This window comes from Eretmochelys imbricata, chromosome 6 (assembly GCF_965152235.1).
Source record: "Eretmochelys imbricata isolate rEreImb1 chromosome 6, rEreImb1.hap1, whole genome shotgun sequence".
In the NCBI taxonomy this organism is placed as follows: domain Eukaryota; kingdom Metazoa; phylum Chordata; order Testudines; family Cheloniidae; genus Eretmochelys; species Eretmochelys imbricata.
In genome coordinates, this window is record NC_135577.1 from 44,487,778 (window position 1) to 44,515,682 (window position 27,905).

At 40.1% G+C, this 27,905-nt stretch overlaps 1 protein-coding gene across 1 annotated transcript; it reads left to right on the plus strand.

The window, feature by feature from the left end:
* Positions 1 to 6,326: 6,326 nt before the first annotated feature.
* On the plus strand, positions 6,327 to 26,765 carry LIN7C (lin-7 cell polarity scaffold C). Its single transcript, XM_077818485.1, has 5 exons — positions 6,327 to 6,371; positions 17,306 to 17,424; positions 18,870 to 18,941; positions 19,262 to 19,471; positions 23,214 to 26,765. The coding sequence occupies exons 1-5, from the start codon at positions 6,335 to 6,337 to the stop codon at positions 23,367 to 23,369; spliced, it is 594 nt and encodes a 197-aa protein (XP_077674611.1). The 5' UTR covers positions 6,327 to 6,334; the 3' UTR covers positions 23,370 to 26,765.
* The last annotated feature ends 1,140 nt before the right edge of the window (positions 26,766 to 27,905 follow it).

A 27,905-nucleotide genomic window follows, 5' to 3' on the forward strand; every position in this document is an offset into this window, starting at 1 on the left:
TCCAATTCTTAGACTCTCTTCGCTTACTGGAATCATAATTTAAAGTCCTACCATGGTTAATTTAGCCTTCCAAAGCAAACGTTAAGGTTATTTGCTCTATGCGGACAGTAAAGATTCCAGGGCACTTCTTTTTTGTAAGTGCTCTGGTATTCACTGTTGGCCATAATTTCCATATTGGTGTGTTATATGGTAGATGGCTGCCAGCCTCCGCCCTAGAGCTGGTGGGATGTGTGTGTGTATACATTAAGTCAACTGGTGTTTTTTTTAAGTTAGCATTGCAAGAATTGGCTAACAGTTTGAAAAGTGCTTCAGGATCCTTCAGATTTATATCAATGTAAATATGTGCGTGTGTTTTGGGCACATAGTAAATTCTACCAACACATCAGAGAACTACGTTAAGCAGCATTGCTGCAAGTTTGGAAAGGTCTTTGTGATTATAAAATCTTAGAACTGTACCTTAATGTGATTACTACAAGGTCTGAAGAGTCTTTTTGTACTTTCTTGTAATTACTTCATATTTTCAATTTAACCCACTACAGTTATAGCAGTAAAACAGTGCCCATACAGGGATTATTCTGGTATAAGAGTGGCTTTGTTGTTGTTTGTTTGGAACGGGGTTTATGCTAAACTGAAAAAAGTCACCCTAAGTGGATACACATTCCAATATGAGTATGTCTTCATTGCAGTTAGTTCATGTTTTTACCCTGGTGTTTCCCTAGCCTATCTCCCATCACTTCATCAAAACCTCTCATCCAAGTGTAGTTGTCTTTCAGCCCAGGCTAGCTGGCATAGCTAGAGATAAGGGTTAAAGCCAGGGTTCCATTTTCACTTGGGCTGTGACGCCGCAGGCTAAATCCCTTGATTGCTCATAGTTTTCCAATGCCTTCCCACAGTTCCCCAAAAGCACCCAGAAAGACAAGCAAGTTCTCCCACAATTCACTGGGGAAAAATTCAGAGAGCAGCTCATCTTACTGCAGCATGAAAGAACAATAAGATGTGTCTCCAAATGTCTTGGCAACACACATGATGGACACAGTACCAGTGAAGGCTTAGTAACTCGCATATGGGTTTGTGGTGTGGCTACTCATACATGACCTGGTCTAACCTGGGTGCTCGGACCTAGTTGCCAATTACCCAGGTTACCTCTGCAGAGAAGACATACCCAGATAGGCCCTCATCACAGACATCCACAATCTCGACTGATACAGATAGTGTCATCCAAACATCATTTCATACACACCTATAATATACATATATAGACTTTCTATGTTGTACATCTTCCATACTCCCAGCTACACCTTTGCAAGCATATTTTACCACTCCCACACAGGATACCCCCACAGTTTGGGAAACACTTTTTGGGACATGCAGTAGGAGATTGCAGAATAATGCTTTGAGTGTTGGAAGTTGGAATAGTTAGTCGCTATTTATATCTGGAGCAGAAGTGACAATGTATCTAAAACAGTTTGAAAGTGGTTTATGGGGCTGGAGGTTAACAAATGATTCTTGTTTATCCCTGCTAATTTTGGATTTGCTGCTCTTCACCAGCAACTGCTATCCTCTGACTCCAATTGGAAAATGCCCGCATTCAACATATGAGATCCTAGATGTACTACTTCCAAGAATTCAACCACTGTTGTTCAAATGAGACCCTTCTATGCTGTGGGGCAATAGGAAACATAGTGGTGATGGCATCTGTCACTTCAGCAACTATGAAGATAGCAGATGCTGTAGCTAGTTTTATATTAACAGCTAATGTGCTTTCTGAAATAAAGCACAAGGGCTACATTTTTAAAAGGGGAAGGTCTCATCATTCATGAAAAGAGATGTGGACTGTAATTTAGACTGTGTACCCTTTCAGGCAGAGAATATTTTTGTGTATGTGCGTAAAGCACCATGTTAACCTGCAGTACTATTAACTGATTAATGATAAAGCACATGAGTCTACCACAACTGTATGCACAGAGTGGGTGGTCAGAACACGGCACCTAATTAGCCACTTGTACAATCTGTCCTATTTACAAATGTAATCAAAGTAATAGCACATTCTCTTGTACATAGACTTTGTGCCTCCAATTTAAAAAAATGTGATCCAAGTACCTTTGTCTCAAGTGCACTTTCTGTTAATATAGTATGCTCTGATTTTTGTAGGTACTGAGCACCTGCAGCTCCTATTGACGTCGCTCAGCATCTCTGTAAATCAGGCCAAATAGCTTCTAACATGGTAGCTACATTTGCAAGTGCAGATAAAATATTCCAAACACATTTCTGTTCACAAAAATTCCTCACTTTTGGAAAATGCCTTCCCTTTCTCAAACATATAGCCTCAAGTGAGAGACTTGCTGCAACATAACTAACCCAAGCAATTACACAGATAGAAGCAGGGTGGATAAAAATCAATGATTTTTAAAAAAAATAAAAAAAATCGATTTTTTAATTTAAATCAGATTTTTTTTTGATAAAATGCTTTTTGAGGAAAAAACCTATCTAGTTTTAATTAAAATACATTATAGCTCAAAGATATCTCATCATGGAATAGGGATTATAAATTCTAATTCTATAGTATGAGATAATATATTCATGTAATGTTTAAGAAAAGTTTTGTAAATGAGTTCCAATAATTCATGGATTAGGGACCCAATCTTATGGGGTTCCAGGTAGGGTTACCATATCTGAACATTCAAAAAAGAGGACACTCCACAGGAGAGGAGGTATTTGCTTGTGCCCCCCCACCCCCTGCCCCAACTCCACCCCTTCCCCACCCCCATTCCAACCCCTTCCTTAAAATCCGTGCCCCAACTCTGCCCCCTCCCTGCCCCATTGGACCCCTTCCCCAAATCCCCAGCCCCACCTCCTCCCCTGAGCGTGCCGCGTACCCCCTCCCTCCCAGCCGTGCGAAACAGCTGTTTTGCGGCGCAAGTGCTGGGAGCTAGGGGGGAAAAGCGGGCACTCTCTCGAGTGATCAACATTCACTCTTTTTCTTGAATGATCAACTCTTCTTTGGGGAAAAATAATAATGGCAAAATCCCGGACGTTTTTAGATATTTAAAAATTCCTCCCAAACGGCGATTTAAGAACCAAAAAGCCGGACATGTCCATGAAAGTATGGACGTATAGTAACCCTAGTTCCACGGGCTTCTGTATAGATTATTTAGGTTAATCTTTCTATCTCCCCAATGGGACTCAGTGCTCAGTCTAGAAGATACCATCAGAGATTCTTAGTTTTGCAGTTCTCAAACTGTGCATTTGTGTCTCCAGAGTTAACATGCTTGTTAACAGCAAAAATGGTTTAAAATAAATAAATAATATATAGAGGTGAGAAATAACAGACCTCTATCCAATTGTCCCTCTGCAAATTTGTGTACACAGTCAATCCCTTACCTCTCTCTAAAAGTGCAAAGTTTCAAAAAGTTCAATGAATAGAAGATTGTTGGGGGTGGAATAGATCTGGACAAAGAGAAAAAGTCTGGCGATAAATGTGAGAAGGGAGGGACAGACAGTAGAAACAAAAGCGAAACTGTTTGAGCAGCATATTCCAGAAGTCTTGAGGTCTTTCTGACTGTAGCCTTCATTGATTTGATATCTACATACCATTCTCTCACTAGAAGGTAAAACCTATAATGGCAGCAGGCCATAAAAGAGAACCAGTGTGGGAATATTTTAATGAATATTACAATACCGGTGAGTAAGATAGGCATGCGTGCAAAATGCAAACAGTGCAACAAAGAAATGCAAGGCCTGGTTGCCCGAGTGAAACAACATCATGGGAAGTGTTCCTTTTCAGGAGGAAGCTGTGTTGAAGATGATGAAAGGAACATGTCTGAACATGCAGGATCTTCAGGTTGGTAACAACCAACAAGAATGCACTTTTATGTAAAAATCCATGATTAAATTGAGTCTTCCTGACTAATGATTTAAATCATGATTTAAATCAATTTGATTTAAATCAATCCACCCTGGATAGAAGTGAGGGGAAACTGGTGTATATTTGAATCTATACCTAAGGAAGCTTTTAACTACATTTTCAATAGCTGTATTTTTTTAAGTGCCCATATGTTAAGCAGAGGAACAGCACAGGATCTTACAAATCTAATCTTCACTTGCCCATGCCTGCAATCAACAATCCTACTAAATTGGATAGGTCTGGTATTTTTCACTTTATTTTATTACATTTTATTTCATTCATTGCCCCTTCCCTCCCTCCCCCCTTTCCAGGACAGTGCTTTATTTGCAGCCTCCTCAAGGTGGCAGGCAAAGTGGCATAGATATTCTGTCATCAAAATTCTGATCTCTTAGTGTCCACCTGTCATGTGTACACCCTGAACAAACTGCACCACCCCACAGACTCAATAGCTAAACTCCTTATAGTGGATGTGTCAGGATTATCAATTGTAAAAGAGGTTATTTTTGATACAAATACTTTTACTATTTTCTTGAAAAAGGAGAATGCATTAAAACATTTTCACCTTACAATTACTAACTCCATAACATTCAACATATTGTAAAAATGCTGGAAATCATTCAGAAATATAGCAACACGCTTAAAGTTTACTTGCTAAAGAAAAAGTGGATTTGGGCCTTATGGAGGGAGGCTTATACAGAAAGTAGAAGTTGTGGGGCAGGGGGAGGGGTTTCCCCTCCATGCTTCTTCTTTATAAATACCAGAAATTCAAGTCTGGGATTTCCTTGTTTTCCTGGAAAACCCCTTAAAGCTTTCAAATGTGTACCGTGAGCTGTCACAACTTTTTATTTTATTGAATTTTTACCAAAGATTTATATTCTCTCACATGTTTTTCAGGCTTTTGAGTTAAACAGGCATTAAGAAAACCAAATTTTAAAAAGTTTTAGGCAAGCTGATTAAGTTTCTCATTCCCTTCAATTCCTTGTCTTTCAGGCTCTTGTAATTTCATAATCCCACTAGTCTTCCCGTCATCCATGGAATTTCCTGTGTAATCAAGACCTGAATTTCTAAAGTAAATAATCAGATGGAAAAGAAAAAGCAAGCAAGTATACAAAGACTAGTAAACTTTTAAGACTGACCTCATACATCATTTAAAAAAAAAAAAATGATCCAGGGACACAAACCTTTTTTCTATATCACCTGTACAGAAGCTATAAATCACTGCACATCCCCAGAGGCAAAAAGTTCTACAGGATTATGCTGGTGGAAAGTCAACAGAATTATGCTTTTCAGATTTTATTAGTTTCATAATATGACATTAGGTTTGAATGTAGTCAAGCACGATAGTGGGACTATACGAAGGATGGTGTATCATGAGTGTGTGAATTGACAAAATATTTACTTTAAAGAGCTATTTAAAATATTCTCTTCATGCATTGGATATATATATCTTAAATTTTAGAAAGGTCTATGAAAACGTGCCATGGTCTATAAACATGGCTGTGCAAATGTCACCTGAAGGCTCCTAAACATTTTAGTTACTACTGAGGCAACAGAACAAACAGTTTCAAGTGACGTTATGAAATACAAACATCTGGATTTTATTTCAGAAATGTTCTATAACTTTTACAGTCCCAGCAGCTAAAACATTTTTTTTCTGACTCAAAACATGTCCACAAGCATTCACTTCGTTCACTTGCAAAACTCAAACCATTTCCATTCATGTTAAATGGCTCAGGGAACCACACATAGCAGCCTCCCTCAGTATAAGAGAAGTGAAAACCTCATAATGAATCCCAGAACTGAGAGCATGCCCTTGTGAAAAAGGTCCTTGAGTGAACAGAACTATTCTTTCAAAACAAAAATCAAACACAGAGAATAATGCACTTAGATTAACAACATAGAAACTACATGCCCTCTGGGCAGTCCCATGCGTACTTACACAAAAGGAAAGGCACGCACTGAGTTTGTCCTACTTGTACCCCTTGCTGAGACCATTTTAACAGCACACAAGCGCCACGCAAGGCTCTTGCCCCACACACAGATTAAATTGATGGCAGAGGAGCGGCGCACACACACACTACACCACGCACACTGCGCTGGGATTCATGGCACGCGGGGACGTGCCCTAGGGTTCCCCCAGGCCGCCGAGACACAGCGGTGGCACCGCAGCAGCAGGCACCGCCCGGGTGCCTCCCCCCGTCGCCGCCGCGGGCAGCCCAGCTGCGAAGCCTCCTGCCCGCCCCGGCGCTGGGACGGATTCCGCGGAGCGGAGCCCGCGCAGCCGCAGGGCCTGGAGCCAGACGCACCAGGATCGCGCTGCGGGACCAGCCCCGGGACCCCGCCCTGCAGGCAGGGGCTGGGCCCTGCCGCTCCCGCGCGCCGTGGCCTTCCGCGCGGCGCGCGTCACTTCCGGGTGCGAGCGGGGAGAAGATGGCGGCGCTGGGGGAGTCTGTGCGGCTGGAGCGAGGTGAGCGCGGCTCCGGCCCAGCCTCGCCGCCGTTTCCCCAGGGGAGAGCGGCCACCCTTGGGGAAACGGGAGCGGCGTGCGGGGCTCTGCCCGGCTCCCCGCGCCGGGTGACGCAGCGGCAGCGCTCGGTGCCGGCCCGCTGACTCCTGACGGGGAGCGGAGCCGGGCCGCGCTGTTGGGCGGGCGCGGTCCGAGGGGGCGGAGCCCTGGGTGGGCCCCTCTCCCCACCGTCCCCCTGGCTGCGGCAATTCCGTGACACGTCCCCACGGAGTGCCAGAGCAACGTCCCTCTGCGGCGGCCGGGCGGGGCGAGCCCCGAGGTGCCCGGCGGCCCCAGGGGTTGGGCGCATTGGGGTCTTCTAATGCGTGCCCAGCGGGGCCGTGTTCTCCTGGCTCTCGCTTCGCTGGCCCCCTTCCCTCTCCCGAGCCGGGTCCTCCCGGGGCCTTTGAATTTTCCTTGTACATCTTCGAGGCGAGAAGTACTGGTTGGAGCAGCAGAAACATTTTAACCATTAGTCTCTTCTTCTTTCTCTTCCCCACTCCCCCCCCCCACACACACGTCTGTGGGTTCCTCTAAGGCAGAGGTGTCTCTAAGGTGCCACAAGCACTCCTTTTCTTTTGGGGTTCCTCTATTTACCCCAAGGCAGGAAATTAATTCCTTCTTATCAGGCTCCCGCGGATGATAATCTTAGACACAGATTTTCCTTTTGGCTTTCATCACTTAAGTGAGTGTCTGCAAGGCTGAGTTTGGTTTTTCAATGGGAAAAAAAACTTTTTTAAAAATTTTTCCCTTTACAATTTTGTTAGAATTTCCCCATCCACTCCATCCTGGATTTGTGTCTTACTGGATAGTGTTTTGCACACACCTTGTGAGGGATAGCGATAGTAGGAATTTTACACATAGAAAACTTCTCAACTTTGAGTTAAACTTGATAGATTGTCAGAATGAGTGAAGGAGGCAATAAACAAGGAAATAGACATTTACATCATTTAATAAACCATCTATTCAACTTTAAGTAATTCTCTCCTGTTCTCTCCCACCCTCCCCAGTTCATATTATTTCCACTCATCCTGACCAACCAGGCTAGGATGCAACCTGAGCACTGCAGCACCTGATTTATAGGCACCCTGTTAAGTGGAATTAGGTGCCTAGGCCTATACAGTACATGGGGAGAGTTAAATACCTAAGGTTACGTCTACACTACCACTTTTGTTGGTATAATTTATGTTGCTCGGGTGTGAAAAAACCACACCCCTGAGTGATATAAGTTACGCTGCCAGAAGCACCAGTATAGACAGCGCTGGGGGGGGCTTCTCCCTCTCCCAACATAGCTATCGCCGCTTATTGGGGTGGTTTAATTATGTCAATGGAAGAGCGCTCTCCTGTTGACACAGAGTGGCTACAGGAGAGATCTTACAGCAGCGTAGCTGCACTGGTACAACAGCTGTAAGCTCTCTAGTGTAGACATAGTCTAAGTGTGGGATTCATAGAAAGCTGTAAGCTTATCGGGGGAAGGAGGTGGTGGTGCTTCTGCCTGTACTCCACCTTATACCTAATAGTCCAGTGCTTAGAGCACTCACTGGGATGTGGGTCCCCTGGTTCAAAGCCCCAAGTCAGAGCATAGGCTTGCCCCCATCTCTAACTCACGTGACTAGCCCAACCACTGGGATATGGTGGATTCTGGGATGAGGCTGTCTATCTCTTCTGTTGAAGCTGTTCCACTTTGTAGAAAATACTTAAATAGCCATTGGGTCAACAAGAGAGAGACACCGTTTGAGAGAGTTTGTAGCATAATGGTCAGGGTACTCACCTGAAATGAGAGACACTTAAGTTCAAGTTCCTTCTCTAATGACTATTTTCAGTCTAGCACCATGTCTGTCACATCAATACAAAACCCTGTACAGGTACAGTGCAGTTTTTGAAAGTCACATCAACCCCACACATTAGTATGTTCAGTTGAGTCTCTGAACATACTAATGCATAATCAGTGGTTGGCATTAGGCTGAATATTGATTGTTTGGGATGCAGTGGTATTTTGGTGATGGAAAGGAGGTAGTTAAAGGTAGAAAAGGAAATGAGCAGGAGTGTGGATAACTTAACAGCCTATTTCATTGCTTTTTACTAGTGTGCATTTATGAGATAAAAAGAAAAGGAGTACTTGTGGCACCTTAGAGACTAACCAATTTATTTGAGCATAAGCTTTCGTGAGCTACAGCTCACTTCATCGGATGCATCGGGTTATGAGATACACAGTCTTAACTCAAAGTTAATGTATTTGTGTGTGTGAGAGTAAATGCATATATTGTTAGTTCAGATATGTTGTCTACCTCAGAATGCAGCTCTTGAAACTTTCTGATTATTTTCTTTTCTTCTCCCTGTTCCACAAATAAATCACTTGTAGCGGTTCCCCTCCCCCAAAGCTTGCGAATTAGAGCAGCTGCTTTGGCAGTGGGATTAGCTGCTCTTGGTAAAACCTGGGGCAGCATCCTCCTCCACCTCATTACCCTGCCATTGTGCTTTATCCATGAAAATAAACAAATCTATGCAGAGTTGTCTAGTAGGAATCAGTGGAACAAAAGAACTGTTTTATGTTTTCTTGCATATTGGTCTTGCCTCTTAAGAAAGGAGGGGGGGAAAGAGTACTGTATAGTTGTGTGTGTATTTATGACATCTACTGACAGGCAGCACTATTTGCAGAAATAACCAACCTCTGTTAATTGTGGTAGTGTTGACTTTGGATAATTAAATGATATTATCAAGGTAAGGGAATAAACTGATTACAGAGAGTTGGTATGTAACCTAGGAAATGAGGGAAAATGTTTTAAAAAATTACCACACGTTTACTAGCAACAGGACTAAATCTGCTAACCAGAGGCACATATTAGAGAGACAGGGTGAGTGAGGTAATACCTTTTATTGGATCAACTTCTGTTGGTGAGAGAGACAAGCTTCAGGACCTGAAAAAGAGCTGAAAGCTCAAAAGCTTGTCTCTCTCTCAGCAAGAGAAGTTGGTCCAATAAAAGATAGTACCTCACCCACCTTGTCTCTCTAATATCCTGGGACCAACATGGCTACGATACTGCATACAGAGGCAAATATAGAAGAAATCTCTTCTCTCTTGCTTGAATCACAACCAACACCCTTTTTAGCAATTTCACTGGAGGCCAAGGATGAGCGAGTAACCTCTCACACCTTGAGGTTATCTTTTAGAGTGGTGGCACTAGTAGAATAGTGTAGAGAACCTTGCACTGCTAATGTCTTTAAGATACCTCTGTTCTAGTTAACTTTACCTCCAGGATTGTCAGTCTAGTTCCTACCTCAGTCACCAAAAATTCACTTTTAAAGTGCGTGTGATAATCAGTATATCTGCTTGCTGCAAATATAATCCATCCTTTAAATAGTGTGGTGTGGGTTTGGTTGCTTTTGTTAATTATTTTAATTTGCTGCCTTTAATGGCATTATCTCCAAGTGTGTGAGGTTTTTTCCTTAAAACCCCTCTTGAGTCAGTTCAGTATCCAGTTTAGTCTCTTGTTGTTTTGAATAATGGCCCAAATTGAGGCATACCTAGTGTAGCAGTGAAAGGGAGCACAAAGTGCCCAGTTAACCACATCATGGGTAGCAGTGCAGGAAGGCTCCATAGAACTGTTGTATCTCCCCCACCTCCTCAACCTCATGCTGGTGGGTGGGAGTGAATGGGGCAGAATAGGGCAGGATCGGAGTGGGGGAGACATAGCTACACTTGGGAAGGCATGTTGTTCCAGTTATAGACGTAGCTCAGTTTACTCCCTCTTCAGAGCACCAGGAGAACCTGGAGAGAGATTGGGACTGAGGCCTTGTCTATACACAAGTTGTACTGCATTAACTGTATTAGTATGAAAAAAGATATGCCAGCATAAAAGTGCTTATATTGGAATATCAGCATTCACCCTCTGGATACCAGTTACACCTGTATAACTGTTTTTGTTTTAAAAAATCACGCCCCCTAACTGGACGAAAGGGCCATTGCAATCTTTGGATGCGTAAACATGGGAATCTCAAGTAGGAATAGAGAGGTTGTTTTACTTCCTCTTTGGCATTGCTGTGACCCGTGCTGGAATATTGTGTCCAATTCTGGTGTCAACAAGTCTAGAATGATGTTAAACTGAAGGAGATTCAGGGAAGAGCCAGAAGAATGATTAAAGGATTAGAAAACATGCCTTTTAGTGATAGATGCAAGGAGCTCGATCTATTTAGCTTAACAAAAAGAAGTTAAGGGGTGCCTTGATTAATTTATAAGTAGCTTACTTTAAGTACCTACCTGGGAAGCTGGCATGTGATGATAGAGGACTCTTCAGTCTAGCCAAGAAAGGTATAACATGATCCAGTGTCTAGAAATTGAAGCTAGACAAATTCAAACCAGACATAAGGTGTGAATTGTTACGTGAGGGTAATTAACCATTAAAACGATTTACCAAGGGCTGTAGATTTTCCATCACCGGCAATTTTAAAATCAAGATTGGATGTTTTTCTAAAAGATAGGTTCTAGGATAAGGGTAGTCAATAGGCAGACTACAGGCTAAATCTGGACCTCCAGACGCTTTTGAATAGACCCCGAAATGTTTTTATTTACTCATCATAATTCTTATTTTTTATTATTTTTCTCTGGAGTTTGGAACTTGACTATATCTTGACCAAGAAATTTGAACCTTAACAAAAAATAATCAACTTACCCCTGCTCTGGGAATTATTTTGGGGTAGTTCTGTGGCCTGTGTTATACAGGAGATGCGTCTAGATGATCACAATGGTCCCTTCTGGCCTTAGAATCTGAGTGCATGAAATAATTATAATGGTACAAAATTTATGCATCAACCAGGCTTGAGCTGCTTTTGGGGCAATACAGTTATGTACTGCCCCTTACACTGTACTTGTGTAAAAGACACACTGGATCTCAAAATTAGTGTCTGAAGGTTCTGAGCATTCTACAGACATAAATTAAATCCTACTCCACCTTATATAACGCAATGTGTGGCCTCTCCACTCTTTTGGGGAACTTACAAGCAAAAGAACATTACATCAGTGCCCTGTACCTTCTGTTGGCTCCCTATTTGCATCCTTAGTTTAATCTTTGAAACACATTTTGGGCTGGGGCCAGGGTCCTTCAGAGATTGCCTTTTTTTGACTGACGAACACAGTTTCATTCAGAGGGATATGGAAATTGAGTTCCTAGGATGAAATTTCAGGGAGCTGGAGGCAAGGCATTCTCAGTTCCAGCTCCTAGACTGTGGAATACCTTACCAGAGAAGATCTAGTCTGTCTTCTGAGCTTTTTGCAAAAAAAAAACCACAACCCCCCACCCCTTTTAAAAAAAAAAAAATAAAAAACCTTTTATCAGGTTCCTGTCTTGAATAGTAGAAACTGGAGAATGAAGGGGAGGTAGTCAAACCCTAGCATGATATCCATTTGGCAAAAAAAAAAAAAAATTGTTTCAAAGTGGAGTATTAGGCATCCAGATATTAGTAATCTGATTATAAATGCTTTAGATGGGATGGACAGTTCAGTCTAGTTCAGCATGAGGTGCAAACAATGGAAGACTTGCTACAGAAAGGAATGTTAGACTCCACAGCACATGTAATAGTACTACTATTATGGTTATATAATGTAATTATTTATGCTCACGAAAGCTCATGCTCAAATAAATTGGTTAGTCTCTAAGGTGCCACAAGTACTCCTTTTCTATTTATGCAGTGTTTGATTCTGGTGGGAAATTTTTATTGCGTCAGAGGAACATGTTAACAGAGCCTGATTCGATATTGAAAAAAATTTTACTAAATCAACTTTGCATTTATTAAAATATATATGTATATATTTCCAGGCATTCTAAGACTTGTTCTGCAACCTTAAATGTTCACTAAAAGAGCATCACACTGTCAGGAGTGGTTCACGACTGAGAGTGCCAACCTCAGGGCAAATTGTCAAAAAGCAGGGCAGACCCCCCAAATTGGATGTGTGTTCTATAATTCAATAGCCCTGAGGGAATTCTGCGCTACTGCGCAATGCAGAATTTTGCAGAAATCCCCCCCACACCCCAAAATGGGCTACAGAGCTGCTACTAGGGGCCGCTGAACCTGGCATAGCCCAGCTTGCAAATAAAAGACAAAGCTGAGGGGAGGAGAAGGGAACTGGAGGGTTCCCAGTAGCTACAGTTCCCAGCACTGAAGGAAGGAGATGGCAGCACGCAGAAAACTCCGTGCAAGCCTGGGACCCAGCAAAGGACTGTTCCTTGCTCTGGATCCCTGGTCTCTGTGGGGTAGGGGATGTGAGTGTCTTGGCGGTGGGGGTGGCTGGGCTCTGGGGAGTAGAGGGTGTGAATGTCTGGGCCAGGATGGGGGGGGCTGCAGCTGGCCTCTGAGGCTCGGGGGTCTGAGTGTCGGGGGGGGAAGGGGGAATGTGCAGCTGGCCTCTGGAGGGTAGGGAGTGTGAGTGTCTGGGCTGGGGGCAGGGAGGAGGCAGAGAAATAGGAACTGGGTTGTCGTAGGGGTTTCTTTAACTTGTTACTCCTGAGGGAATTTTTGTGTATGTCTGTATTGTTACAGACATACTTGCTGATAGGTATTTTGAAATAAATTTCCAAAATAATTGAAACTGGTGAGATGATACAGTATTATTTTGACCAATAACATTTGCAGAATTTTAACTTGTGCACAGAATTTTTAATTTTTTGATGCACAATTCCCACAGCAGTAATTAGATTTCACCAACCCAGTAACAAATATGAATCCCTGAAGCTCTGTAAAGTCTTATAATAGAGTCGCAAACAGTCTCCTTGGGCACTCCAGTCTATCTTGTCACCCAGGCAAGTTGGATTCAGTGATAGTTGGTTGCCATACACCAAAGATCACAAAAGATTTCAGGTTGCTTCCACTCCCCAGAGATGAGTCACTTATCCCAGGTTAATAGGTAGTTTAGATATCACACCAAAGACAACTGCTTATAGCTAATCCTAAAGTAAACTAAGGATTTATTAACCAGGAAAAAGAAATGAATAGTTAATAAATCCTTTGTGTGTGTGTGTGTGTATAATATATATATACATATATATACACACACAAATTAGTTACAGTCTAGGGGTCCAAAAGGTGACAGAGTTGTACCAATTTGTTGGCACTGAATGTCTATTAGGGGTAACCCAGGTTGACCATGGGGGATCTCTGCATCTGTTTCCTAGCTCCAGCCCTGTCAGAATTCAAACAGCAAAGAGATGACAAATTTTCTTGTTTACTCTCCTTTTTTCCTTCTTCCAGAATTCAAGATGATGGGATGAGCCCTTTTGCACATAGCCTGTGCAGGAACAATTAGCAACATTTTGTATTGTGATGTTCCACAATGGCCCATTTAGTTTTGATAGTCCTTCCTGATGGGCAAGAGGAAATCATCTTTCATAGGGATTTAGTACTAAGTGAAGTTTTTTCTTGTTTGGTGGGTTATGTTCTGAACTATATAGCAAATACTTAAATATCATCTTCTAGCATGGGATACAGACATTATAAGAAGGATTAATATGTTTAGCAATTTACTAGTAATTCATAAAATCCAGACAGATAGTTTTAAGTCCAATACTCATCTTAACCATACTAACACGCAGGTGAGCTGGACTGGTTTCCAGCAATGACTTTGTCAGTGCTCAGCTGCAGCCTAAAGCATTGGCAAGAGCTGGCATCTGGTCTGCCAGTGTCACAAAGAGAATAATCTAACTTTTCAGGTATTCTTTCACACTATGCTGTTTAAGCTTTGTTTGGAAGAAGTGGAGCTATCAGCTGTCCTTAAAAATAAGTTTTATCATTCTCTGCCTAATTTCTTCCTATAATTAAATTCCTTTAAGCCTGTGCAAAAGTTATTGCATTTGTGGTTGAATGAACAGTTTATAAATAAAGCTGTAATGTATTGTGTGTATATGTAGATTTGCATGAGGGAAAACTTCTGATCTTTGCTCCCCTGTGGTACTTGTAAAACTGGAAGGGTGTATGCGTCCTGTGAAAGCAGGGTGGATTTGATTTAAATCAAATTGATTTAAATCATTAGTCAGGAAGACTCTATTTAATCATGGTTTTCTACATAAAAGTGCATTCTTGTTGGTTGTTCTAATCTTAATACATATTCTTCACAACTCACAGATAGATGTAGGTTTCATTTTTAGAAGGTCCACACTATATACATTTTTAAACAGTGATTTATTTTGAAAACTTTTCAGATTAGTTTTACAGCTATATCAGAAAATGAATGATTGTTTGGCTATTTCATTTACTAAAGGTAATTGAAGCAGATATTTATGAAGTCATTGCGAGGTGAACTATCTTCCATGTAAGAATTTCTTTGTGTAGCATCTTGCCCCCAGAAAGGAGAGAGAGCTATTTTTTCTGTCTCTGGCCCTAGTGAATGGTGCTGTATAGCAGTAGTAGTCCACAGAATTCATGATAAAACCATGATAAAACGTTCTGAAACCCTGAAGTAAAAGAAGGTTGCAGTCCATCAGCTCTTCAATCCCATTCGAAGGTCATGATTCCTAGGTCACCCATCTGAGAGTCAGTAACCACTTTATCATGGTTCATTCAGCTGCTATTCCAGGGCCCTCTTCTCCAGGTCTTCTGCCTGAGAGTTCCAAGGCCTGCTTCCCTCCCATAAGTCTCATCCCATAGCCCTGAGACAGGCTCCTGCAACAGAACTCCCCACACTGTTCTACTCAGCCAAACCTCCCTTTCTGTGAGTCATAACCCAGCTCAGGGAATGTTTCTGCATGACAAACCCCTTGTTTGGAGCTCAGCTTCCTGCAGCCCTCCACTCAAGCCTGCTGCAAGGAGTTCTTCCCACACATCCAGGCCTCTTTGCTTATGAGTCCTATTCCTGCTCTGAGATCCACTCTCCAGCATCAACTCTTGTTTTGGGCTCAGCTTCTCCTAACCAGGATGGTGGTGGTTCTTCCTAGGAACCTCTGACAAGCTCTCCTTTAATTTGGCAGGTTTTCCGCAGCTCTGGTCAGTCCTCACCATCAACTTTTCGCTCTTCTCAATGGCTTTCTACCAGCTCTCCTCTGCTGCTGCTTCTCTTTCCTGGGTCTCTGTTCCTCCTCAGACAGCTCTCACCTGCCCTTCTCTATCTCTTTGTCAGTGCTCTCAGGCTGCTCTGACTCACCAGCTTTCTTCTACTCCCCCTCTCCCCCCACTTAAGCCCAGTTGAAGTGAGCTGATGGCACAGCTTTGGCCCTGCTTCCTCTTAAAGGGCCAGTGTCGCCCAGTAACAGACCTTAGCTGTTTTCCCTTCTTCTGTCCATACCTGCTTCCTATGAAGTGTTTAAGCTTAGTCAGCTGTACTCCCAGTCAGTTGGACCAGAACTCTACTCAGAAAATCCATAGGTGATTCCACCACCTGAAATAAGCAGAGCAATGAACTTTGCTTTTTCAGACAATTTTCCTGTAAGATTCTCTGCCACCTCTGACCATGTTTCAGCCTTAACAATGTAGGCAAGTAGTGTGGGAGGCTTGTACAGAGTTGCCTGGCAGGTGAAACTTGTAGCTCTGCTATGCAAGTAATTCCTCCATATAGCAAAGCCCTGGTGGTTTGTCACAGTAGATCTCAGATCTGCCAGACAGGAGCACCCATTGCCAATATTTATCATGGATGAGGTGGGTGGGTGTGACATACCAGGGTACAGTCCAGACTAATGAGCAGTTGTGTTACCCCTGCCCTGCAACCTTTGGTGCCTTACAATGTCTTGGTGAAGTAGCTCTCACCTGGGCCACTCACAAATAGCCTTCTAGCTTGCAAGCCACAGCCTGAGCATCTACATGTAACTGCAGGCTGCCAACCACACTTGGGTTACACTTTTGCTCTCACCAGCCCTGCTTATACTGCAGGGTCACCCCCAACATACCCCCAGTCTCATATTTCTACCAGAAATCTATACTGTACTGCCTGGTCCTCTCTCAGAGAGTACACAATATTGTAAGTCCATTATTCCTTTAAGGGAATCATATGCACATAACTTGTCACCCCAAATGGCATTACCCAGGCACTTCAACTTGAGCACACTGGATTAGATAAAACAAGTTTATTAACTACAAAGAGAGAGAATACAAGTAATGAGACATAAAAGTCAGAAATGGTTACAAGACATGCCTTGTACAAAAATTATTACAATAGTATGTAGGGTGTGAACATGGGTAGATTCTGTAACAGTGGATAAATATGGATTGAAGGGAGGCATAGAGGCAACAAGACTCAGAGGTTTGTAGGGGCTGTAACTGGGAAGGCAAGTAGAGCCAGGAAGTCAAGGAAGTCAGAATATGCAGTGACCAGGAAGCTATGTGGGGCAGTGGGTCTCCCTATAGATGGAGAGTGGATAAATCATCAGGGTAACTGAAACAGTGTGCACTGTTACCCAGTATACCCATACCAGCTCTTCTGCTCAATTCTTTTTTTTTTCCTCCCTGTGTAGTTGCTTTCCTCATTCCATGTGTGAATGCTGATATTGATCAATGTTGATTTTAAACAAAGTAGAATAGAGAATGAGACAGGGATCATAAAAAGCACACATTGGTGGGGCATGGAAGGTGGTAAAGGCAGCTAGGAACGGGTTCAAAGGATCAGAGGCACAAGTAGATTTCAACATATGAGGATCTTGAAGATGAGATATGCAAGGAGTCATTGGAGGAGGGAGGGCCTGGATGTTGATGCATTAACTGGTGTCTTCTCAGTAGTATTTAGTGATTGTGTTAAAGGAAACACATTTAAGCATTTTGCGAATACTGACTAACACGGCTGCTACTCTGAAACCTGTCATTTAAGCATCCTTAATTCTGACTTACAAAGTGGTGTGTATGCGTGTGCATGAATGCACTAAAAGAACGTTATCTGAGTAAAAGTCAAGTGTTCATCGTTATCAAAATTCTATCTTTCTCAGACATCTGCAGAGCTATTGAGTTGCTGGAAAAATTGCAGAGGAGTGGAGAAGTACCACCACAAAAACTGCAGGCTTTGCAAAGGGTCCTTCAAAGTGAGTTCTGTAATGCTGTGAGGGAGGTAAGTTAACCTGGCATAAACAAATAGCTACCAAAAATACCAGATATATGCCGGCTTCTAACATATGTACTGTTGTACCTGCCAAGCAGGAACAAAGCTAGCTGCTGCAAGAGTTTGTTTTGAATTACTTTTTAATTTGACCTCAAATCTGTTATCTGCAAATTTTGGGGCTTAATTCTTTATTTAAAAAAAAAAGTAGGGAAGGATTTAAAACAAAATGAACAATTGTCTTAACATATTTAGATTTAAATTTTGCCCCAAAGTAACCTAGATAAGGATATATTAGCTTAGGTTACAGAAAGCCAATTAATAATTCATACCTTTCTTGAAGAGAGAACTTGAGAGTTTGACTTTCCTGTCAGCTACAAGCATCTGTACCCTACAGTGCAAGTGAGGGCTTGTCTTCACTACTAAAAAAAAAAAAAAAAAAGGCGGGGGGAGAGGGAGGGGGCTGTGTTTTTTACCTTAGGGTAACTAACACATGAGCTATCACAAGGCAAAGACACAGTGAAGACAAGACACTTCAGTTTTACCACGAGGTAAACTCACCAGAGTTTGACCTCAGTGAGTTTACTTTGCAGTAAAATGAAAGTGTCTTGTCTTCATGGTATTGTTATGGGATAGCTCATGTGCATTAGTTACTCTGAGGTAAAAAATGCATCTTTTTTTTTTAGTAGTGAAGACAAGCTCTTGAGTCAGTACAGATCTGCACGCCCTTCTATCTCCGCCTTCTGATTAACATTCTGTTCTAGTATTAATTATTATCTCCCCAAGGCTCTCACTCCCTTACACTGCACTCGGAATGGTTCTTCCAAGTGTGTGGGCATGGGTGGCAGTAGCTGCAGATCCAGCTATTGCTTTTGGTTTTGGTGATAGCAGTGCTATTTTGTTGTAATGGTAATATTCACTGTGCTTTAATGGCCCACTCAGTAGGCCCAGGGGAAGGTGTGACTTACTATCGCAGTCCTGTCTCAGGCTATGTCTACAAAACTTCTTGTTCAGGGGTGTGACTATTCCACCCCGAGTGACATAAGTTACACTGACATAAGTGCTCGTGTGTACAGCACTATATCTGCAGGAGAGCTTCTGCCGCTCGTGAAGGTGGGTTTTTTTATGCCAATGGGAGAGCTCTCCTGGCAGCGTAGTGCGTCTTCACCAGATGCGCTGCAGCAGTGCAGCTGTGTCGATACAGCTGTGCCATTACAGTGCTTTACGTATAGACGTGGCCTCAGCTAGAGGTGACTTTCCAGTAGGGCAGATTCATTGTCTTTCAGGCACATACCCTTTCTCTCTGTAAATTAGGAAATGCAATTTTGAGAGTAGCAAATCGATCTCTTGTCACACATCTAACACAGCATATTATTTGTCACACCATCTAAGCAGAAAACCTATATATTCATTTTTCCCATTAAATTATGTACCTACTAAATAACTTTGTCCTAAAGGTATATGAGCACGTGTATGAAACCGTGGACATCAGCAGTAGCCCAGAAGTCAGAGCTAATGCTACAGCAAAGGTAAAAGTCTTACTATAACTAGAATAGAATGTAATAGTTTGTCACAAAAAGTGTGATATAGATGTCTCCTCCTGATATGACCGGTTAATCTGTAAGTTGTATGAACAAGATATGAAAGACTTGTTATTTAAAATGACATTCATTTTTATTTTATTCAAAACGCCCCTTAGTTTTCGTATTCTGATGTTGGATACACATTATGTTTACTTAATTGTCTGTCTCAAAAACCTTGTCAAATGCTTACCACCTCTGACTATAAGAGATGGAGACTTTCTAAGATTCTGATTTTAAGAAAAATTAAATAGTTTTGTTTCTTATAGGCCACAGTTGCTGCATTTGCTGCCAGTGAGGGTCATTCACATCCCAGAGTTGTTGAACTGCCAAAAACAGAAGAAGGTCTTGGATTCAACATTATGGGAGGCAAAGAGCAAAACTCTCCAATCTATATCTCTCGAATTATACCAGGCGGTATAGCTGATAGACATGGGGGACTGAAACGTGGAGACCAGCTTCTTTCTGTAAACGGAGTGGTAGGAATTGGCTTTAACTTTCAGTTGTAGTAACTACGTGTGTCCACTTGAGGGTGTATAGAGACTGTAGTCTGCATAAGCCTGGTGCCTTTTTTCAGTGTTGGCAAAGTGATAGAAATTTCATCCTGCTGTTTGCAGTTGATTCATAATTAGCAAGACTAGAATATTGGACAAAAACTTGAGTACGACAAGAGTTCTTGGACTATGCTTTGCTATTGTACGTGAATTCACTAAATGGTAATACAAGTATACCATTACCTGAGGCAATATTTCAGAGCATGGGAGGATAAATAAGCTCAGATGTTAGGTACTCTATTTTGAAGCAAACTGTATTATTGCCTTATGAAATAGTTTTACAGTTACCGATGGGCATAATTTTTTCAACCAATAGTAAATTTGCTGAAAAATGCTGTTTTGGTGCAACCAAAACTATTTGCAAATTGGGGTCAAATCCAGTGAATAGTTTCAGCTGAATAAAAATTGAAGAAAAAATTTCAAAAGTCAAATGGTTTGTTTTGAAATTTTTGAAACAAACTATTTGGAATCAGCCTGTACTATTTCAAAATGCCATTTTGAACTGACCAAAGAGAGGTTTTTTTGCTTTTTTATTTCAGCAAGAAAAATGGGGTGGGGGAATCAGTTTTAGTTTGTAATTTTTTGGGGATTTCTTTGGCTTGGCCACCAAACCTAAAAAGCAATTATTCATTAAGCTCTAGTTACAATGGTGTTAAAGTGGTTCTGCTACATGTGTCCCTGATGTTGCAGACTTTTAATAATGTGAATTTTTGCAACTTGTAAGGTAAGTATCAAAACCATTCAATCTAAGGCAAGATAATGTGACGGTCCTTTAATGTTGTCATTGTCCTGATAAAAATGCTGCTGGAGACTGAAAACTATGACAGAGTGCAAGCTATGAAGTAGTTTTTGCAGGGACTGTGATTTTTTTCACTTAAGTGCTGAGATTTTAAAAACCATTCCTCCAGTTTCTTATAAAAAGGAGCATGTACTTTAAACTCAGTCACTGATTTTTTTAAATTCAGCCACAACACATAAAATACCAACCTGCGGCCTTCTGGGTGATGAGAAAAAGGTGACTGCTAAAGGGATTTTAAATTATTTTGGTGTATATTTTTATAGAACAATTCTTGCTCCTCAGATACTGTCAGACAGCTCTGAGTGAACTACACAAGTTTTGATTGTACTTTCAAAAACTCTTAATTTATATGTACTAGTTAAAATTCAGGCTCTAGTAACTACTTGTACATACCTAACCTTATTTTATGACTTAGGTTTTAATTCAGTCATGTAGTCTGTAACCATAGCCACGCTTGTGATGCAAAGGTAATTGGAGAGCTATTAGATGTCCCCAACAGGCATAGTCATCTCTTAAGCCACCTGGTTCTGCAGTCCCCAGCATATGGAATGGGAAGGGGTCATGGCCAAAGTGCTACAGTTGTTCTGTGTTGGTACCATGGTTCCTTGGGCTAGCCAGTGTATATAGAAATTCCCAAGTTGCTCTAAAATATACTGAGACTAGTATGGAACTGGCACCAGAATCCACAAGCCTCAACTGGCTTCTTCTGCCTTCTTCACACACAGACACTCCAAAAAAACAAAAAAAAAAACCAAACCCACCCTGCTTAACAGACAGTGGGCATAAATTTAAATATATATTTATAACAATAAATAAAACTGGGATGTGTGTGTATGCACATGCAAGGTATGTTGGTTGTATGTTACCAATTTTAAATGAAGAAATAGTCTTCTCATGCCTCTGAGCATGTTCCTAACATCTTAATATATATAATATGCAAAAGACTTGTTTTTAATAACTGTATTCAGAATTAACTTAGTGTCACAGTTTCAGGAGTAACTGCACCTGTATTCCCCCTCCGTGGTCCCTCAAGGGTGCCCACTTACCATTTCAGGCTCCTACTAGTCACCTTTCTTGGATGGAGATTCATGGCTCTCTCCTTTCTGATGAGGAGTTTTAGGCTGTACAGTTGCCTGCCTTACCCTGTGATACCTCCAGCAAGCTAATTTGTGTAAGGTTCTGCCCTGTGCATTGCTTTCTCTCTGATGACAATGGCAGTGTTGTTTTGCTTTGGTTTTTTGTTTTGTTTTTTTTGTTAACCAGTGACCATGCACTGTAACATGCAAAATACATTTATTCTTAGGTCAAAAGTATTGCAGAGAAAACATTAAAAAAGATCCCCAACAATAAATAGATTTAAACCCCACACTAAACATACCAGGAATTGCTCATCTGTCTTATGGAGCACCAGTAGACCAAAGTCTTTCCAACCTTTCAGACCAAGGATTGAAATTCCCCTGGATCCAAGTTCCTGCCTGTTTGTTGAATCAAAAAGAAGACCCCAAGTCAGTTCAAGCTCATCCGTTTATACCAAAAGGCCTTTCTTTGTTTCTGGAAAAATGCAGCCTGGACCAGTATATGCAAACTGTTTACAATCTCAGGAACTGTAGTAATCACACACACGCACACCCCATTGCTTTTAGTTCCTGAAGGACCTGTGGTAACCCTCTCCTCATAGAGTTGCATACAGTCTCTGGCTCACAATAATATATACAATATTAATAAATTTAATGCAATATGCTCACCAAAGATACTGCATGTGGCTGCAATATCTGTCACACTTAGCACTTACAAGGCTCAGTATATTGTTGCAAAGGCTTTAATGTTTATGCCTTTGCCAGAACCTAGCTAATAGAGAATATTTTGAAAACTAGATTCTTGTCCATTAAAATATTTTTAATGGACATTTCCAGAATTTTTATACTAGTAACATTTAGTGTATATTGTTCGTTTACAACAGAATTCAAATATATTTGTATAGACATAGTTTAGAAACTGTAAGCAATCTCACATTATTTTGCAATTGATTTTTTTTCAAATCTCTTACTGACACCATATATCCTTATAAGCTTCTCATGTGATTTTTAAAAAGAGAACGACTTGTGCATCCAACTGAATAACAAAAAATGAAAATATCCAAGCACATTTTCTAAATCTAATAGAAGAGAAATAACTTGGTGTTTTTTTTTTTTTTAACTGTTGTCTTTCTTTTTGTAAGTAACTTTATAGTAACGGGGAAACCCTCCAATCAACAGGTACACCACCTGCCTTCTAGCTTCTAATAGCAGCAGTGGGAGGTAGGCTTGGGATAGTAATGTCATTGTGTTTGATAACTATAATAAAGTTGAGAGAAATAACTTTTGCTGACTAATGATAAAAGATATGATGCCTGGATCTTATAATGGATGCAGTGGTGGGGAGAAGTTGCTAAATACTATTTGTCTGGAGGGAAAATTTCATAAATTCTATTAAATGTAGACTTTAAAACGTAAAGGACCATGTTTTAAAATGTTTCTCTTATTGTGCTTATTGTGTGTGTAAAACATAAAATCTAGGGACTCTCAGTATGTCTGCTTGTTCCCTGTCTCCCATGATAAATTAGTTGCTTGGCACCCATTTCCACATTACTTTTTTTTACACTAGTTAGAAAAGAAAACACAAAGTCTGCCATCACCATTTGTTCGGTGTCTTGTTGAAGCTTCAGGTCTTCAACTGGGTGATAGCGCCCCTTGCATTACAGTTTCAAAACTGTCATACTTCTAGTTTTTTATTATAATGGAAATATTTTGTGTAACAAAGGAGCTAAAGAATCTTCTGCAACACTTGTATTCTTTGCTAATGTAGTATTTAATGGTTTATGCTTTACAGAGCGTTGAAGGAGAACACCATGAAAAAGCAGTAGAACTGCTGAAAGCAGCTCAAGGAAAGGTTAAGTTAGTTGTACGTTACACACCAAAGGTCCTGGAAGAGATGGAGTCACGATTTGAAAAAATGAGATCAGCAAAACGCAGGCAACAGAACTAATACTGTACATTATAATTTATGGAGAAAATTATACTTGGTTTTACAATTAACAGTTTGATTTGTGACCTAACAACATGAACTGCCCTAAACTATAAAAGATGCTATCCTTTAAAAAAAAATCTGTTTGCAATTTTATAAATGCCTTCATTACTAACATCGCTTAGTTCTAAAACACCCAAATGCTTCTTGAAAAAATAGTTTACACAAGCATTTCTATCCAGTTGTTCTTACAGATCTTTTGCAAATAAATCTTTAACTGTGAGACAAATTTGTAGACTTTTTTAAATGCATTTTTAATAAGATGTACTTCTACATTTGTAACATTCTTTTTTCTAAAGATTTTCATTTGGCATTACTTTAAAATTGATGAAAGTCTTCTTAAAAAAATTTGTGCTTACTGATTAAAAATCAAAGACTTTTACCTATGAAGCTTTTGGCACTTTTCTTCTTAAAAGCATACTGTACATCAGCTACATAAAGCTAATCATGACTTATTGTGTAGTTGGCAATAAGTACTGGATTTTGTAATTTTTGATGAGTGCATTGTTTTTACATATGTGGTAGGTCATAACTCAGTATGATAAATACTAACTTGGAAATTTTGTTACCTCGTCTGTAAATAATTTACAATGAACATTCACTTAGTGATTTTTTTAATAATTGACATCTAAAAATCTGGAACAATCATTCCTATAATTTATATTATTTTATACTAATTTTTGAGCAGTTAGAGAAAAATTGTATATTGATTGCTGTTCATCTTGATTGTATCCATGTCTATTCGTATTCAGAAAAAAAGTACAATATATTTAATGCAATGCAGAAAGAATTTCATATGTATTTCCCTGACTTTTCCACTTCTTGTTTTAAAAGGTATTTGTCCTAACTGGAATTTGAATTTATCCAATTGCAATCCTATCATTTATAGAGATGAGTCACACAGGATTGGGGGCAGTTAATACTTAAATTAATAAAGATTTTCCCTTTTGCGAGACTAAACAGTGGCGTGGGATATCCTGGTTGACAGCTACAGTGACCTGCAAAAGTTAACAAACCTCACAAAATTATCTGTAAGATTCCAAAAGATTCCAAAATGATAACATTGTATTTTAACAAAACGTGATTTACTATTAGCTACTTCTAATCTAGAGAAATCTGATTCTTCTAGTTCCTAGTCCAGAATGAGTAGCATCATAATATACCATGAATAGAGAATGTGGTGTTACCTGCTTTGGGGTAGGAACGAGAAAATCTGCAGATCAGATGCCGCCAGATGCGAAGTGGCTAATGACTCTCTGTTGTGGTGCAGTGTTATTTTTAAGCACAGTTGAGATGATTACATTTTTGAACAGCTACATATTTCTTGGAATCTGCCAAGTTCTGGATTGTGCCCTTTCTTGTAATGACTTCACCTAGAGGTAGCTTGACAGTACACTGGGTGTCTGTTCAATTGAAAGGCAGCTTTAAGTGCATCCTACTGACTGTAAACAAGTAAGTTCTTAGAGGCTTAAACGGAAAAGTGCAGTTCTGAGTGTCTGGCTCATCTCTAATCTGTGTTCACATGGAACAATATGAAGTCAGTTGTAAACTTAATGCCACTGTATGAAAGATGGTAAAAGGTTAAAAATTTTAAAAATAATGGCATGAAGTTTATGCTTAGCTGGCCCAGTGTATAAGTAATAACACTTGTATGGTTGCTACAAGCAAGTTAGAAATGTGAACCCTTTCTGGATGTTTGTAAGCATTGTAAGACTTTAAAGATAATATTTTAAAGATTTTTGAGAGTAGAGTCTGAAATGCAATATGAATATTTATCAATTAGATGATATTGAGCACTGAATTGCATGGTTGAGTATCGTTAGCCTGTTTCAGAAGGCTGCGTCTTACTGGTGGGACCATGTTTTGAACTGTATATTTTTATGGAATGGTTAATGTTTAAAATATTTAGACCAAAATCAGTAGTTAGGCCAATCATGGAAATGTTTTAATTTAATTGTAAAATAGTAGAGAATTGTTTTTAGAGCTTTATATATTAAAGAGAAGTATGAGTACAAGTAAAGACAGTAATATGTATTATAAAACTTGTATACCTTGTGTTACTGGGTAAAGCAATGTGTTTTGTTACCCTAAAGAAATATTTACTTTAGTGTAGCTGGAGCTGCTATAGGTAAATGCATTAGCATTTCCATTATAAACTATGGCTTTTGAATTCACTATATCAACTGTTCCAAAACTCTTTGGGTTGAAGCCTGGCATACATGCTATTGTATGTGTGTGTTGGGGGATAGGTTAATTAAAAAAACAATTGAAATTACCTTTTTTTTGTTGTTGTTCTAAAATTGCAATTATTACATTAGCAGTTTGTCGTCTTGCATGGTCTGAAAACTCTCTGTAATTTTTAAAGTAAGGATGGGTTAAAAATCACCAAGAAACTTACATTCTTAACTACTACTGAGTAGGTGCAGGGGCTGCACTGTGTTAGTACACAGTCCCTACACGTGCAATACTTGGGCACACCATCATGAGGTAAGGACAGAAATAATTTCTGTGGATGATGTTATGCATCTGTTGCTGTTGAGAGTCCCTGGATTTTAGGAACACAGAAAATAAAGAGGTGGAATTACACATTTTTGTGTGTAGGTTTTTTTTGCTTCCTCATTTGCTACTCTACTTCCAGTGAGCCTTATGAAAGAGTGTGTTGTGACTGGCTATTCCAAAATTTCACTACCTGTGACTGGCAATTCAGAATCGCTCCTGGAGCTGAGAGTATTCATATCAGGAGAATACGGCTATGCAAATTAAAATGCATGTGTGGAAGTTAATCCTATCGAGTTTACATTTTGGTCGGCTCTCTTAACAGCTGATTGGGTTGGATTGGTGTGCTCTCTTAACAGCTGATTGGGTAGGATTTGAGGGTCTCACTTTTCCCCCTTATTTTGCCGTCTGTCTGGAGTTAATAGAAAGACTAGCAAAAAATTCTTGTGATTATAGAGGTACTACTGCCATCTGTCTCAGATGAGTATCTGAATTGTTATGACCACCTTGTAGGTTCATTATCTTCTTTGATAAAATATGCCTGGCTTGGGATATAATACTTCACTACTGAACAAAATGTTGATTTTTAGTGTTCAAACTTATTTATTAAAAGGATATTGTGTTTTACTAGACTGGATTGTGTATTCAAGTAAATACACAAGTCCTTAATTTTCACTTCTTGTATCGTTGACGTTCTGGCTGTTAATAGAGAAGATAATGTCTTCATCTGAACAGCAAAATAGCATGAATGGGACATAGATTAGCACAGTTGCAAGGAAAAAATGGGGGAAGATTGCTGAAAGATCAAACGTATTCTGTAGTCAATTGTACTTCCTGAATAAACATTTCCTTATCACTTTATTCCTGTTGAGTCATGTTTTAGTCATGCAGCCTGTAATCTGAAAAATAGACTTAATAGCTAAAATAGCTTCTCTGCTCACTGATCTATCTATCTATTCATTACTGTCACGGTGGTCCATAATAGAATGTGGACAGGAGATGCTGTTTTAGTTTCCTCTGACCTACCAAGACTGAAGGTAACTTTTCAGTTTAATGTAAGTTAGGTTACTATTAAAGTAACATTCTAATTCATAGCCAACATTTGGCTTAAGGCTGTTCTAGAATAAACTCTGAAAGCCTGCCTTTTATGAGACTGGAATAATTCATATGGAGCTAAATGGGTTCTGTAGTATGTCTTGAAAGCAGCATAAACAGCTTTGTATCTGCTTGAATTCTTGAGCTAATATGTAATTTCAGTTTTGTCATAATGGAAAATTACATTCCCAAATATGATCCATATTCATAAACCATGAGATTTCTAAATGTGACCATACCCCACCTTTAGCAAACAAAACAATTAGCTGTACAAAACACATAGCACCTGATTCAAGGCCCACTGACTTCAGGGGGGATTGGATTAGACCCGGAATAGATATATTTTCTCTGTCAAAACCTAAATTAATGCATATTAAATTTGAGAATATAACCACAAAATACAGTGAACCCCTTAAATTGCAATACCCTTATCCTGTTGTGTGGCTTTGCAGAATGCACCCTTATTAAGTAGAATTTTTGTTTAACTCCTAACTAAGCAGAATTCAATCGGTGTCATTCACCATCGCTAGGATAAATTGGTTCCCTGAGAGCCATCTTGGGTTGGCTGGCCTGATTGAGTATTAGTGTAATTCTCTCCCAATTCCAAGTTTTGTCAGATGCTCACACCCACACACTTACAGATTTGTAGATCTTTAAAATACTTAATGGACCAAAGCTGTATAGTTAATATTTATTTAAAATTAATTGAAAGGGACTTCTACAGTGTTTGCTGAAAATTATACTTATTTTTGCCTGAGCTTTGTTTAAGACTTGAATTCAAAAAAAAAAAAATCTTAATTCAGCCCATGCCATGAACACCTCATGGGCATGAAATGCCACAGTTTGAGGTTAAATGACGAGTGCTGAATTCAGGAAGCCTGGATGTTCGAATCATAGTCCCTGGGT

Bases quoted from the DNA above. Each gene is read 5' to 3' on its own strand.
- LIN7C (XM_077818485.1), top strand. From the start codon at position 6,335: ATGGCGGCGCTGGGGGAGTCTGTGCGGCTGGAGCGAG. The intron at 17,425-18,869 runs GTAAGTTAACCT...TTTGTCCTAAAG, and splicing joins TCTGTAATGCTGTGAGGGAG to GTATATGAGCACGTGTATGA. The intron at 19,472-23,213 runs GTAGGAATTGGC...TATGCTTTACAG, and splicing joins TTCTTTCTGTAAACGGAGTG to AGCGTTGAAGGAGAACACCA.